This window comes from Dicentrarchus labrax, unplaced genomic scaffold (genome assembly GCF_905237075.1).
Source record: "Dicentrarchus labrax unplaced genomic scaffold, dlabrax2021, whole genome shotgun sequence".
Taxonomy (NCBI): Eukaryota; Metazoa; Chordata; class Actinopteri; family Moronidae; genus Dicentrarchus; species Dicentrarchus labrax.
In genome coordinates, this window is record NW_026136706.1 from 15,249,066 (window position 1) to 15,263,718 (window position 14,653).

The following is a 14,653-nucleotide window of genomic DNA, read 5'->3' on the forward strand; positions in this document are numbered from 1 at the left end:
TGACCTGATCTACTGTTAAATGAAGGGAGATGGACAAGTGATATTCCTTCACCTATATTTCATTACAACAGCTTCGTATGAACTGACTGTGTGTGTTTGTGGTGGTTACATCTCTATGGTATCACCATAGCAACCTCATAAAGGAGCCACCTAAATGACTCTGTCGTAGCTATAAAGCAGGATTTTACTGTTCTAGTTGATTGAGGTGGAGCTATTTTTTGTTTTTTCTGCAACTAATGATTATTTTTAGTCTCATAATGATGGATTAATCCTCTGATTATTTTCTCTATTGATGGATTGATTGTTTGGTTTGTAAAAATTCTTCAAATAGTGATTAATATCAACACAATTACCCAGAGCCCAAAGTGACATCACAGTACCTGGAACGATTAAATGTTTTACATGAAAAATGATTTAATCAAAATAGTTGGCAATTTATTTTCAGTCAATCAGCTAATTGAGTAATGGACTAATCTTTTCAGCTGTACTTGTATTAATTGTTGGGTAGTTTAATTTATTACTCTTCATGTGAACAAAATCTTAATTTTTTAAAGTAACTAGTAGCCTAACTAAAGCTGTCAGATAGTTGTAGTGAAGGACAATACAAAATTATCTTTAGAAAGTGGCATGAAAAAGTGAAGTAGGATGCTGGGAGTCAGTCAGAGTTGTTGGTGGTGCTGGGAGAAAGTCTGTCTATACAATGACATCATAGTAAATGCATGCAATTCTTAGTTTTCCCATTAGTATGATAATTTAAAGCATATTTAACAACATTTTACACACATTTTATAACTTTTTATCAGATAAAACAATAAAAAAACAAGACAAAATATCTTTCCTTCCATACCTACCAGTGTTTACATGTAAATCTGTATTTAAAAAAAGGAGATAGTGATTATAAGTTTAAACAGTTTCAGATCTAATGTCATTATATGCAGCCCCCCTCCAGATCCCCCAGTGCATAAACGTGTTAATGCATCAGTACAATTCATGCTTAATAAGTCCTTTTCATTTTTATATATACATGAAGTAAAGTTCTGCTGATAACACTAACAACCAAATGAAACTGGGCCCCAGCAGTGGCTCTGAACTGGTTTCCAGTACAGATGGGGCCTCCTTTAGGTTACGTCAGAACAGGAGATGCAGGAGGGGCGGGTTTACTGTCAAAAAGGGGGCTGTCTTAAATCCCAGATAACCATTCAAAACCAACAGAGGGAAAAAAAAAAACTTCCCGTGTCCATCACTTTCACGAAGGCACCATCCACTGAACGCCAGTTGCCCACCGAGCAGCAGCCAGAGAGACAGAGAGCCCCTCCAAGATGGCCCCGATCTCCATCAAGAGTGTGTTAATCAGTGAGAGTGTGGACCCTCGCTGCAGGGCGATTCTGGAGGAAAATGGCATCCGAGTCACGGAGAAGCAGAATATGAAAAAGGATGAATTAATCGCGGAGATTAAGGTAAAGTTGTTGGCACTCTGGATTACATAATTGCTCTCACATGCGCCGGATGTCGGTTTTTTTTTCTTTCCTGCGCAACGTGCGCCTGTTTTTACAAAAAAAGTTAAACTCGCATCATTTTTATTTCTTTTTAAAGCTCGTGTGATTTTCCGCTTCACTTGTCCGGAGTAAATCTGTGCATTATAAAAGAGACACAACCCGTGTGTATTTAGGTTTAATGTGAGCTGAGTGTGCACACTGCACAAGAGTAGGACACGTATCTGCAGGTTTTAAGGTGTGAGGAGGGATTGTTTTACGGTAGCACCGCCCATCGGGAGCCGGGGAGGCTGATGCAACTCATCCCTCACTTTGCCGGTTCCCCTCATCACTTTCTCTGAGCGCCACATGCTGCACACTTTACCAGGCTCTACCAGGCTTTATCAGCTTAATGCACAAACAAATATTTAACTTTTTGTTCGGATAAGTTTGGTCAGATTGGAAACGACGCAGTGATTCTTTGTGTTTGTGTAGGAGAGTCAGTGCTGGATTAAACCACTGTTAACCCCTGAAGCTAAAGTCAGCTGTGGGCCTCTAACTCATTAAATCTCAGAAAGCACCAAAGTAACTGAGTACATTTACTCAAGTACTGTGCTTAAACTACACTTTTTAAGATTCTTTTACATTTTTATTTTTGTAAACTTTCTGTCACTTTATACATAAGTGAAGCCAGGAGGAGGTTCACACACTTTATTACCACCTCACACAGCAACGTATTTTGAGTATTTTTGTCTTGTGCTGATCCATTTACTCTACAACCACAGGTCCACTGGGGACGGTATTTAGCTGCGCACCCATCTTGTTGTACTGCCCCTCCCCAGCTCACTCTGCTGTACTCTGAGAGGAGATCAAACACATGCTGTAGCTGAGTTTTGTTCCATGTAGAAATTAACTCTCTCATTGTGTGCACATCCACAAAACTATCAGGGGCTTATTTTAAATGCACATTCTGGCAATAAGCATACAAACATAATCTGACTGCTGTACAGAGCCGTGCAGAACCAGATACACGTTTCTGTGATGTGAAATGATCCATTAGGATAAAAACTTTCACTAGCTACCCTGCAGGTGAGTTATATAAAGTAATTGAAATTACCCCCACTGTTACCAGCTGCAGCATTAAAGTGATAAACACATTAATGCATCAATAATTATAATCCAGTACTGTAATGTTTATATTCTTTTGAAATGGGCCATTCTGCATAATGAGTACTTTTGGTACTGTAACTGTATTTTGATCCTAATACTTTTGTACTTTTACTTCAGTACAATTTGAATGAACTGTTGTATGACTACCTTTACTTAAGTAAACAATCACTGCCTGCCCTCGTGTTTGCTGTGTGTCAGTTACATTGCTTGTACTACACCTGTAGTTAATTTGCTCTGGACCAAGAATAAAAGGATACAGAACCTTTTTTTTAAATTCCGGTCCAGTTTGTGCCTCTGAAGGTTTGAGGCCAGCGAGCAAATTTACCACTTTGTGTGGTTGATAATGTAACCTTGAGTAGATTAACCACAGATATACAACACCATAAGATCTAACGTTTCCTCTTCTCCCCGTCCTAGGACTACGATGGCCTCGTGGTCAGATCTGCAACGAAGGTAACAGCCGACATTATCAATGCCGCTGATAATCTCAAAATCATTGGGAGAGCCGGGACCGGTGTGGACAATGTGGATGTTGATGCTGCCACCAAAAAGGGTATTATCGTCATGAAGTAAGTCTCCGGTCTGCGCACACGTTTTGGGTTCAGTATAACGTATTGTCCATTAACTGTAGACTGTTTTCTCCAGCACGCCGAGCGGAAACACAATCAGTGCCGCTGAGCTGACGTGTGCCCTGCTGATGAGCCTCTCAAGGCAAGATGATTCATGTTTTTAATGCACAATTGTCAACATGCTCAGCAGTCTTTTTAATTGCATTGAAGTAGTGTAAAAGTGCCAATTATTACACCATTGTCTTCTTCAGAAATGTGCCTCAGGCTGCAATGTCGATGAAGCAGGGCAACTGGGATCGCAAGAAGGTGACCAGAGGACTTTAGTTTGTGCCTGTGTGCTTGTTTGAACAGTCGGCACACAAAGCGATTTACTGTCGCATGGCCGGCTCCGTTGTTCAACCGGTCATCGCTGATCAGATGTGACACTTCGATTGGTGCAGTTTGGGATTTCGTAGACTGGGGGGTCATTGTTTTGTTTTTGGATTTCATAGACCGGGGTCATTGTTTTGTTTTGGATTTCATGGACGGGGGTCATTGTTTTGTTTGTAATTTTTACAGTTCATGGGTGCCGAGCTGTTTGGCAAGGTACTTGGAATAGTTGGACTCGGCAGAATAGGGAAGGAAGTGGCCTCAAGAATGCAGTCATTTGGCATGAGGGTAAGTAATGAGATTCTGCACAACCAGACTGTGTGCTCACATTTCTCAGTGGTTAATTGCACTATAATATTTACCTAAAAAAAAAATGGAAAGATGAGTTTCTTTTTGTCTCTTCTTAGACTATCGGCTACGATCCAATCACTCCTCCAGAGGTGTCGGCCAGCTGGGGGGTGGAGCAGATGTCTCTGGAGCAGCTTTGGCCCCAGTGTGACTACATTACTGTCCACACTCCCCTAATGCCTTCTACTGTTGGTGAGTTTGACTGGGAGGATAAATTGTACTTCTAAATTGTGGAGTTTCTTTTTCAATCATTTTTTTTTAAATTTCCCCACCAAGGTCTGCTTAATGACGAAACGTTTGCTAAATGCAAGAAAGGAGTGAAGGTTGTGAACTGTGCACGAGGGGGTATCATCGACGAGGCTGCTCTCGTCAGAGCTTTGGAGTCCGGACAGTGCGGAGGCGCAGGGCTGGATGTCTTTGTTGAGGCAAGACTATTGGAGCATGTCCTCTCACAAATAATCTAAAGTTGCTGTCTTTTATTGGTCACAAGTTACTGTATGTAACTATATGTATTTGTTTTTACAACTCAAATTTGCTGCAGGAGCCTCCCAAGGAGCGTTCATTGATCAACCACCCCAATGTCATCAGCTGTCCTCATCTGGGAGCCAGTACGAAGGAGGCTCAGGCTCGTTGTGGGGAGGACATTGCTCTGCAGATTGTGGACATGGTGCAGGGCAAGAAGCTGGTTGGAGCAGTAAGTTCTACTCAGTGTTTTTAGACCCTTTTTTTTCCCCTCAAAGAAATTACTTCTCAGTCCTTTGTTATTACAAAACCTGTATCTCAAAGGATAAACCACAAAACATTATACAACTATTTTCCACTTGCTGAGTAGTTCTACTTAAGACAAGGAAAATGATCATGTATTGTAAATCCAAGGGTTTAAGGTAACAGAACTTTAAGATTAATGACACATTTTGAGCCAAAGCTTCAGTTAACTTTAATGACAATGTTTATTTCTTTTGGTACAACATAAGGTGAGCTCAGTTCTGCATCAGCATCAGCAACATACTACATGAGGACTGTGTAAGCATTATGTCTTGCCAGTCCACATGCTTACAAAGCAAAAAATTAAAAAAAATATCAATGTCATCTTTTTGATAGTGTTTATTTTGTTTTTTTATCTATAAATTAACTTTTGATTTGAAGTTAAAAAAGGATTGTTAGAATTAATTTCTAGCCATAAGGTACTATAGTTAGCAGTCAGGAGAGATTAAGCTGAGCTAAATGGAGAAACAAACAAGTTTACAGAAATACAAATACTACTTCATAGGCATTTAAATTGCAAGACTATTTACCTGCCACCTGGCTGGTGACATGAATTTATGTTTCCACCAAATTAAACCTGCATTTAGCGCTTGCTGGGTGTTCATTTTGGACCCTGGTAAAATCCTATATTCAAGGTGTTTCATCATCTACTGGACCATGTGTCACTCTGTATGTCCTAATGCCATGTTTTCATTACAGCCAAATAACTACCACAGGTCATTAAATGATTTTGATCAGCTGCTCTCCTCTTTAAGGTGCGTTAATGGGTAAAAACATCAGCTATGAAGTTGGAAAAAACAATCTAATCACAAGTTCCATCAGTATCTTTCTATGACGAGCTCACTGAATAAGTATCTCTTCCATTCAGTGCCTGCATAGCTTTAAGAAGTAAAGCCAATATATGAGCCAATACCAACTTATTGCATGTGTTTGGATTACTGTATATGCCAGCTGAAAAGTGATAACAAATGGCTGCACAGGAATGACAAAAAACATTTCTTCAGGAATCTTTCATCCATGTTGGCTAAAGTTTGATTGAAAGTTAGTTCTTGATCTTGCAAACAGTTGGAAAAACTTTCTTGGTCACATCACACCATCTTTCAAGATTGTGTAGACTGTGTTTGTTGATTACTAAATTGACCTTAAGACCCATGTACAGTATCCAGTGCACTTGGTTGCCACTCTAATTTAAATCTGTGATCTGAAAGTTGTCAAAAGGCACCTTTTTTAATGAGGAATGTATAAAGAGGATGTTTACAAGAAGTACTTATAAATTATAAACCTCGTAGCATTTTAAGTGGACAATGAAAATGGTCTGAGGTGAGAGAGAGTGCCCTTCATGGCTGTAATGTGGGTCTCGTCTCTTAGCCTTCCATTAAAATGAAATCGACGTATCACTATTGAGTCGGCCAGAGATGGTGAGATGTGGAGCATCTGTTTTAAAAATGTATGATCTCATTCACTTCACAGAAGCACTTTCGATTCCACGTCTTCTCCTTTTTTTTTCCCTTTCTAGGTAAACGCACAGGTTTTGGCCAGCACGTTCTCCCAGGAGTCTCACCAACTGATCAAACTCGGAGAAGCTGTCGGAGCTGTACTGCAGTCATGCACTACTTCTAAGAAACCTTTCAGCCGTGTCGAAATCACGACTCAAGGTAACACTACTGGTCTAACCAGTTGTGTAACCAGGGACCCGAAGGGGTGGGGGATTCATATCCTAGGAAGATAATATTTGTAATGGTGTGTTTTTACTCCCTCTGGTGGTATGATTGTGAAACAGGCCAAACTATTATAGTAAATTATGAAGATATACTTGTGCTGTTTTTCTGAAATCAACAATTTTTGCTCTGAAATGTTTTTTACTTGCTTGTAGTGGAAGTAAACACTACGTAATGCTTTCTTCATCCCAGGGGATTGCATGAAGTCTTCCACTGGTTACATGACCTCATCGGTTCTGGTCGGACTGCTAAATCATGAGTCTGGCTTTTGCCCGAATCTCATCAATGTACTGAGCCTAGCCAAGGAGTCTGGAATCAAGGTATGACATCCACTCATTCTGGCAAATGCAACATGACAATAACAAGTGTGTTTGCAGAAGATCATCTTTTTATTAATGTGAATTGACTGCTCAGGTGAACCAGACCCACTGTGTGTCTGACGGGAATGCCGGTGACGTGTGCAAGGTGGAGCTCACGGCCAACAGCTGCAGCTACAAAGCCAGTGGTTCAGTTCAAGGTGGCGTGCCAGTCCTGCTGCAGCTGGGTGACAGTGTGTTCAGACAGCCGGTCTCTCTCGCTGGAAATCTGCTGTTCTTCAAGGCTTCTGCGAGTCCTCAGCTCCTATCCTCAGTGGCTGGTGAGACACTTTAAAATAATGCAGTTACCCACTAAAGTTTAGGGGCAAATTAACAATATAATGTTGGTTTTAGTTTTTTAAGGTCATAACTGATGGCTACAGTCTTTGTATTAACGCACACTGGATGGATCAGACATGCAAACACATTTGTTGACATGTCAACTGATATAATGTTTCAGCTATTTAAAGTATGAAACACACGCATTGTAACAGAGATTCAGCTCCTCCTTCAAACCTCAAAATGTTCCACAGAAAAACCAACAGAAATCCATCATACAGTGTCAATAGACCTGCTTTAAAACGAGATGCTATTTATGAAGGTGCACCATTACATTCAATTAAAGTGTGAAATATGAAGCAATGAAGTTTTCATAATTCTGTTAAACATACAGCTATGCCCAGGCTGCATGGACCTCACAAAGTCACATAAGCATTTTAAATAATTTTTACCATCAGACTTTCAGACCTTTTTTTTAATGTCTAGAACAAAAATCATAAATCCCCGACAAATCATGTTCTGTATAATACAGGAGAAATCAGGGTAAATATTAGTTAAATAATCCATTTTGCCTCCTTTTGAGACAAAGTTGGCAAACTTTAATGCATCAAAATTCAACCGTTCTTATTTCTGATCCCCTGTACACCAGAATATTTGTTGAGCCATTTCATGGAATATTGACACTGTAGTAAGAATATATATTCTCAGCCGTCGGAGTCCAAATGATGGGTAAACTGAGCAAAGTAACCAGCCATAAAACTGCATCAGACACCGTCTTGTGCAAAAACACACCAACCTCCATGATTTTCTTTATTTTTCACTTTGTCTCCAAGTTTTCTTTTGGCGGCTTAATGCCGGGAAATTGTCGCCACGTTTCTAATAACATGAAATGTGGCTTACAGAAAAAACAGACTGACATTGTGTGGAAAGCACTGACTGGTAATAAGCTGCTTTGATTTGATTTGCTTACGTCATGATAGAGTGAAGATCACATTAGTCTCAGTCGGTACACATTAAAAAGCAATGTAAATCTGGCCTTTTGCAGTGATTTATTATTTATTATGTGCAGTGAGAAATTACCTGCTGACCATCTGGCCAGTGACCCCACTTCATGTTTCTGCCAAACCCAAAAGTTACCCACAGTTGGTGCTTGGTGGGTTTTAATTTTGGACCCTGTTAACTGTGCAACTAAAGTGTTTGGTTTCTAGAGTGAGATGTAATATGAAATATAATTATCTTGAATTTAATATGAATACATGTCCCTAATTTTGGATTTGACAAGATAAACAAAGTCTACTTTTATTGAAGTAAATGGTACAACACACATTATTCCAGTAGTTATACAGCCTATCAGCCTCTTCAGAGATTGAATATAGCTTCAGTGGAACAGGAAGATCCAGAGTATTGTATGTGATGTTTTCAGACGGTGTGGACAAAATGTATCTCACTTTAAAGAAATTGAAGGGGGAGATTTAGGTGATCATGTGGTTTAATGGTTATTTTGCAGTGACTGTTGGCATCATTTTGTCAAAATAAAGCACAAACTGCTGTTTGGCCACTGTTGCTTTGTGACTTTCTGTTTGGATGAAAGGTGGTTTTGAGTTATAACTTTCTCTGTCTCTGTCTCTCTGTCTCTCTCTCTCTCCAATTGTTCTCTGTGTAGGACTGCTGGCCGCAGAGGGAGTGGAGATTGAGTCCTTCAGCGCTCCCGCAGACCGCGCTGGGGATCTGTGGTATTGCGTGGGGGTGTCCTCTCTCCTGCGAGACCTCAGTGCCTTGAAGCCTTCAGTTAAGGAGGCAGCACAGCTCTCCATCTAAACAACAGCAGCCTTTATCTAAAAAAAAATAATAATAAAAATCTAAACATTCTCAAAGAGTGACTTGCCCTAATTGATCTGTCTAGTTTACAACTAACAACTTGTTTAGAAGTTGAACACTTGCAGTTTAAAACTTGCATTTTGATAACATTCCAGTGTTTAGATGCTTTACATGCACTTTGTTGAAGTTAAGCTTAATGAAACGTTTCAGTGTCTTGTGCTGTTCAGTTTGTTGTTTGACCTTTTTAAAGCAGATATGTAAAATAAAGTACACGTTTACAACAATTGTGAAGTGTGTTTTTATTCAGTGAACAAGTTGCCACTCTATCAATCTAATCCTATACTTGGTAGTACTCATTTTTAAAGTTTACAATGTCCAGTATTCGTGTGGGATGACATATATTTCAACTCTATTTTTATTATTTAGATGATAGTTTACAGTATTTGATCACATTACATTGTACAGGGGCTCATATATCCAAATGACAGCTGGTTACTGTGCAGATTTTTCATGTGAAACAAGCTCATAAAACATGATCCATGTCCAGTAAAACTACCCGACAGTATGAAGCAATAAGACCTTTTATTTATTTTATTTGACAGAGATGGTGCATATTAATAACATTTTAGAAAATATGCTAGAAGTTACCCAGAAAGGCCCATTTTTATCCATAGCCCCCGAAAGCACAGAGGTCAAGAATAAGAGCACTGAAAATAAAATCAATGAAAGCAGTGAAAGAAAATATGCAAATATAAACAGAGCTTGCATTACATGGAGAAGAGAGACACCTTTTATGACACAGAATCAATATCATGACTGCACAATGTTAGACCTGGTGAAGGTTGGATACAATGCTTAATGCACCATCTATAGGTATACTAATGTGCCCCTCTGACACGACCACTCTTCACTAAGCCCCACATTCCACTGTGTGACTTTAAATAATTAAATAAAGGATTTAACTGATCATAACTCTCCTGTGCGCAAAACCAGTCCACGCACTCATATCTCCGAGATCATGTGCAGGCATGAATATTAAGCACTGTGCTGTTAATCCTGGTCCGGATTAGGGTTAAAACCTTGGCCACACTGGAACTGGATTCAGAATGCCATGGCAACGACAAGAATGGGGGGGAGGCATGAATGGTGAAGAGTGCAATGGTTTCTTGTTTGTGCTGCACTGAAAAGGCGATGCTCATTTGTATGAGATTTGTATTCAGTTAGTGATGGTGTCTCCGCCTGTTGGCTCCACTAATGCGCCGTACGTGAGCGCATCACGGGACTGTGCGGATGGAGGTTATATTTAGGCTCTGGGAGAGAAACTAGCGGGTTGACTCCTCTTGAATGGTTGCTTGGGTTTTTTTTTTGTGTGTGTGTGTCAAGGACCTGCTGGTGGAGTGTGTGCTGCAGGAGAGGAGGAGGAGGAGGAGGGGGATGGCCGCTGCTGCGCACAAATACCAAAATAGGATAGGGCTGCCTGCGACCGTCCTGCATGAGCTAAATTGAGGTTCATGTGTTTTTGGAGAGGAGCGTTCACAGATAGGACGCTGCGGAGTGTCTGTTGATCCAGCACGGGGGGGCTTCATGGAAATAGGATGAGAGGTAAGCCTACTGTGCTCTGTTTGTGAATTAAATGGCAAATAAGAGGGGGGGGGTATTTGTATCCTAAAACATCAATTAATTAGAAATGTGACACCACTATTCTGCTCTGTGGTTCTCCTGTGCAGCAGGTTGTGTGATTGCACACACATTTTCATACATCACCCACAGATAGGCCTACCATGTCACATAAGCAGGCTGAGATCTACACGTACGACTTCTGTGATGGTGACCACGCAGCGGAGCTCCTGGACGCACTCAGGCGCTTCTACATCAGTGGCCTGTTTACCGACGTGACTCTACAATGCGGCGAGTCCGGACAGGTGTTTCATTGCCACAGGGCGCTGCTGTCGGCCCGCAGCTCCTATTTTAAAGTCATGTTCACAGCTGATATGAGGGAGAGGTCAAACAGCGTCATCAAGCTGAGCGGGGTGGACTGCGCGGTTCTGGGTGCCCTGCTGGACTATGTGTACTCGGCTCAGGTGCGCATCACCGAGAGCAACGTGCAGAGCCTGCTGGAGGCCGCGGACCTCCTGCAGTTCGTGTCCGTGAAGCAGGCGTGCGAGGAGTTCCTCATGCGCCTCCTGGATGTGGACAACTGCCTGGGGATGCACGCTTTTGCTCAGCTGCACCTGTGCCCGGGCCTGGAGAGGGAGGCCCGCAGGGTGATGCTGAGCAGGTTCACGGAGATCGTCCAGCAGGAGGAGTTCCTGGAGCTGGATCACGAGAGGGTGAGGTCCGTGTTGGCCGCCCAGAGCCTCACTGTGCAGAGGGATGAAGTGTTGATAGATGCCGTGGCCAAATGGGTGACAAATGACTCGGATGGGCGTGTTCACCACGCTGCAGACTTGCTGCGCTGCATCCATCTGGACCTGGATGAGGTTTACTTCAAGGCCACTTTAGAGGTGCACAGACGGTGCTTGTTGAACAGTGAAGGGAAATTTAAATCCATGATCATTCAGGCTTTAAGGTCCAATGGCAAGGAGATGTGTGCAAGCAGAAAAGTGTCCTCCAGCATGTATGTCATTGGTGGATATTACTGGCACCCTCTGTGTGAAGTTCACATATGGGATCCTATGAGCAACACCTGGGTGCAAGGAAAAGACATGCCTGATCCTGCAAGGGAGAGCTACAGCGTCAGTCTACTTGGAGCAAATATCTATGTGACTGGTGGTTATAGGACAAACACTGTTGAGGCTCTGGACACGGTTTCAGTGTATAACTGTGACTATGATGAATGGACCCAGGGCTGCCCCATGATCACAGCCAGATACTACCATTGCTCCGTGGCTCTGCATGGCTGTATTTATGCCATCGGAGGCTACAGAGGAGGAGCTCCGGAGCAAGAGACAGAGTTTTATGACCCTTTGAAAAAGAAATGGTTCCCTGTGGCCAAAATGATCCAAGGTATGCAAATAAAATGAAGTGGTGTATATTATGCGCTAATGAACTGAGGAGGGAGAAGAAACAATCTCACTACAGGGTCCGTTTAGTAGCTCTTCTGGAGCTTTTTGTCATATCACGTGATCTTCATCAGCAGATGTTGAGCACTTTAAGGACTTCTTGACCATGTTGGCTTAAAAGTTCATCCGTAACCTTCTGTCTGCTCATGAAGGTCATGTGATTTGACTCAAAAGCTCCTGCTCAGCTTCCAAATGGAACTTTTTTTGAGTAGATTGTTTTGCTTTTTCCAAGGTCAAGCATGAACTTTGATCTTTAATAGATTAATGCTTCTCTGTTTGTATCGAGTGCTGATTACTGATTGAAAGTCAGAGTGTATTCGTGTACCTGGTTGTGTCGACGCAGGTTTATTGGAAACACCACACTAAACAAAAATAAGATTAAAGGTTCACTTTCTGACCTCTGAAGCAGCCGTTTGACAAAAAGTCTCAACACAAGGTCCATTTACTCTCCTGTCTGAGCTTTCAGCCTCATGAGTGGATGGAATTTGCTCAGTTGTCATGGAGATGATCCAGTTGTTATGACAACTGAATCCTAGGAAGAAACTGAGTTTAAAAACATGCATATTATCATAGTTTTGACAACTTAAAAGCCCACATCAGTAGTTTTATATTAACACTGGATCACGTGACTACTTGTATATGTATCTACAGAGCTTTTTAGCGTCTTTCAGCTCATTGTTTTTGTTTTTGTTTTGACTCATTCTTACCACCATCATCAACCCTGATTCCAGACACAGGTAGCGGACCGACTGTGTGCTACCTGCTCACCTCCAAAAGGCAAACAGGATGGATGGTTAATTAGCTAGCTAGTGAACATAGTGGAGTATTTAGCAGCCAGGAATGGTTCTCAGGAGTTTGTGGAGAGAAAAACAGAGCTGAAAGAAGAGTGAATATTCCAGATACATTTACCAAATGACTCCAAATTAATCATAAAGTTGTTCTGGATCATCTGAATGTGTTAATAAACAACTGTTTGCCATATCGACTATAAAAAGTACGTCAGTTTGATGTTTAAAGCTTGTTGAGCCGCCCCCAAATGGTCAAAGAAAATCAATTAATGCAGGTTTAAGTAATTAACATTTCTAGATGTGAGTGATCAGATGACACCTATAACCTCTGTTTCCTTCGAAGGTGTAGGAAATGCCACTTCCTGTGTAATGGGAGATAAAATCTATGTGAGCGGAGGTCACTATGGGTACAGAGGAAACTGCACCTACGACAAAATCCAAGTCTACAGGCCAGATGTCAACGAGTGGAGTATCGTTACGATAACTCCTCATCCAGGTATGAGAAGAAGGAGAGGGGATGGAAATATAAACATCCTAAAAATGCTGTATTCTGATTTGAAATTGTCTGTTTTCAGAGTACGGGCTGTGTTCTGTGTCTCTGGACAACATGCTGTATTTGGTGGGCGGACAGACGACCATCGCAGACTGCTATAACATGGAGAGAGACGAATGGAGGCCAATATCGGTGATGAAGGAGAGGAGGATGGAGTGCGGGGCCGTGGTAATCAATGGTTGTATTTATGTAACGGGGGGATACTCCTACTCCAAAGGGACCTATCTGCAGAGCATTGAGAAATACGACCCTCAGCTGGACTCTTGGGAGATCGTGGCGACTCTTCCCAGCCCGGCCAGATCACACGGATGTGTTTGTGTTTTCAGTGTTTAGTGTCAAACCCTCATCACGTTGTCTCTTTATGTGCCAAATGGATCACATGGTGACTGTATTCTGTCCATGTTTGCAGACGTCAGGTATAACTGCCTTTAGACAGCTATGTGTATGCCAAACTGTGAATATAATGAAGAACAAGCTTTTCACATTAAACTCAGGGGCTTCAACATTTTTAGTTTACTTTAATTTTTTTTTTTTTAAAGAAAAGAGTGAAAAGAGAGAGAAAATGTACCATATTTTAGTATTATTCAAATCCACTTTACACACACAGACTCCACCTCAGACTGCTGATGCACAATAGTACTCCAAATAAAGAATTGTACCACCGGGCTGCTACTTGATTAAATAAATCACTACCTTTATGATTTCTGCCTGAATTAATGAGTGAGCTCCATGTATATTTGATTTGTGTGAGCCTTTTTGATGTTACATATTCAGGGTATAAGCTGTCTGCTGCTGCGTAAAGAATCTGGGATTTAGAGTTAATTGATGTTGGTTTTAGTGAAAAGGTGAGGGAAATGTATTTGTGTCGCAACATCTAACAAGGCCATTAAAAGAGCTTTACATTAAACATCTTGAAAAGGTGTAAATGTATAATTTTAAAAGAATAAAAACAGATTATATTAATTAGCTTTTAAAAAAAAATATTTTACCACATTTAAATTTGGGATCTCCACAAAACAAATTCAGAAAAAAGACAACACTGCAGGGGAGAACAAAGTAAAAGAGTTACCTCAAGTTTAATCATTAATGTTGAATTTATTTTGAACAGATGAAACTGCTGACACATATAAATGAAAGCCTTGAATGAAGTATGTGACCGCAGTAACCTTTCTTTTTAACAGAAAAACAATTCCACCTAAACCAGTGAGAAGAAACACACACACACAAATATATAAATAAATAAAAGGATAAAACAAATACAGTCAAAATACCATAAAAAGAACCTCAATAAATAAATATTTTTAATTAAAAACAACATAAATGTATGGTATTAAATCATAAGACTATTATGACCTTGCAGTCTGACTGCTGTCCTGCAGCTACAGC

At 41.0% G+C, this 14,653-nt stretch overlaps 2 protein-coding genes across 2 annotated transcripts; both read left to right on the forward strand.

The window, feature by feature from the left end:
• Positions 1–1,223: 1,223 nt before the first annotated feature.
• Positions 1,224–9,143, forward strand: phgdh (phosphoglycerate dehydrogenase). The gene is made up of 12 exons (XM_051404533.1): positions 1,224–1,457; positions 3,060–3,211; positions 3,288–3,353; positions 3,463–3,517; positions 3,770–3,868; positions 3,988–4,120; positions 4,205–4,353; positions 4,470–4,622; positions 6,210–6,348; positions 6,604–6,731; positions 6,826–7,048; positions 8,710–9,143. Exons 1-12 carry the CDS (start codon positions 1,320–1,322, stop codon positions 8,862–8,864), a joined length of 1,590 nt encoding a protein of 529 aa, XP_051260493.1. The 5' UTR covers positions 1,224–1,319; the 3' UTR covers positions 8,865–9,143.
• A 757-nt stretch (positions 9,144–9,900) lies between these two features.
• Positions 9,901–13,968, forward strand: klhl23 (kelch-like family member 23). Its single transcript, XM_051404786.1, has 4 exons — positions 9,901–10,466; positions 10,635–11,870; positions 13,058–13,210; positions 13,290–13,968. Exons 1-4 carry the CDS (start codon positions 10,460–10,462, stop codon positions 13,598–13,600), a joined length of 1,707 nt encoding a protein of 568 aa, XP_051260746.1. The 5' UTR covers positions 9,901–10,459; the 3' UTR covers positions 13,601–13,968.
• The last annotated feature ends 685 nt before the right edge of the window (positions 13,969–14,653 follow it).

What these genes read in the sequence shown, in the direction of transcription:
- phgdh (XM_051404533.1), top strand. Translation starts at nt 1,320, where the DNA reads ATGGCCCCGATCTCCATCAAGAGTGTGTTAATCAGTGAGAGTGTGGAC. An exon ending in GCAAGAAGCTGGTTGGAGCA is followed by an intron (nt 4,623 to 6,209) that starts GTAAGTTCTACT and finishes TTCCCTTTCTAG; the next exon opens with GTAAACGCACAGGTTTTGGC. An exon ending in CCAAGGAGTCTGGAATCAAG is followed by an intron (nt 6,732 to 6,825) that starts GTATGACATCCA and finishes TTGACTGCTCAG; the next exon opens with GTGAACCAGACCCACTGTGT.
- klhl23 (XM_051404786.1), top strand. An exon ending in TGTGGCCAAAATGATCCAAG is followed by an intron (nt 11,871 to 13,057) that starts GTATGCAAATAA and finishes TTTCCTTCGAAG; the next exon opens with GTGTAGGAAATGCCACTTCC. An exon ending in TACGATAACTCCTCATCCAG is followed by an intron (nt 13,211 to 13,289) that starts GTATGAGAAGAA and finishes GTCTGTTTTCAG; the next exon opens with AGTACGGGCTGTGTTCTGTG.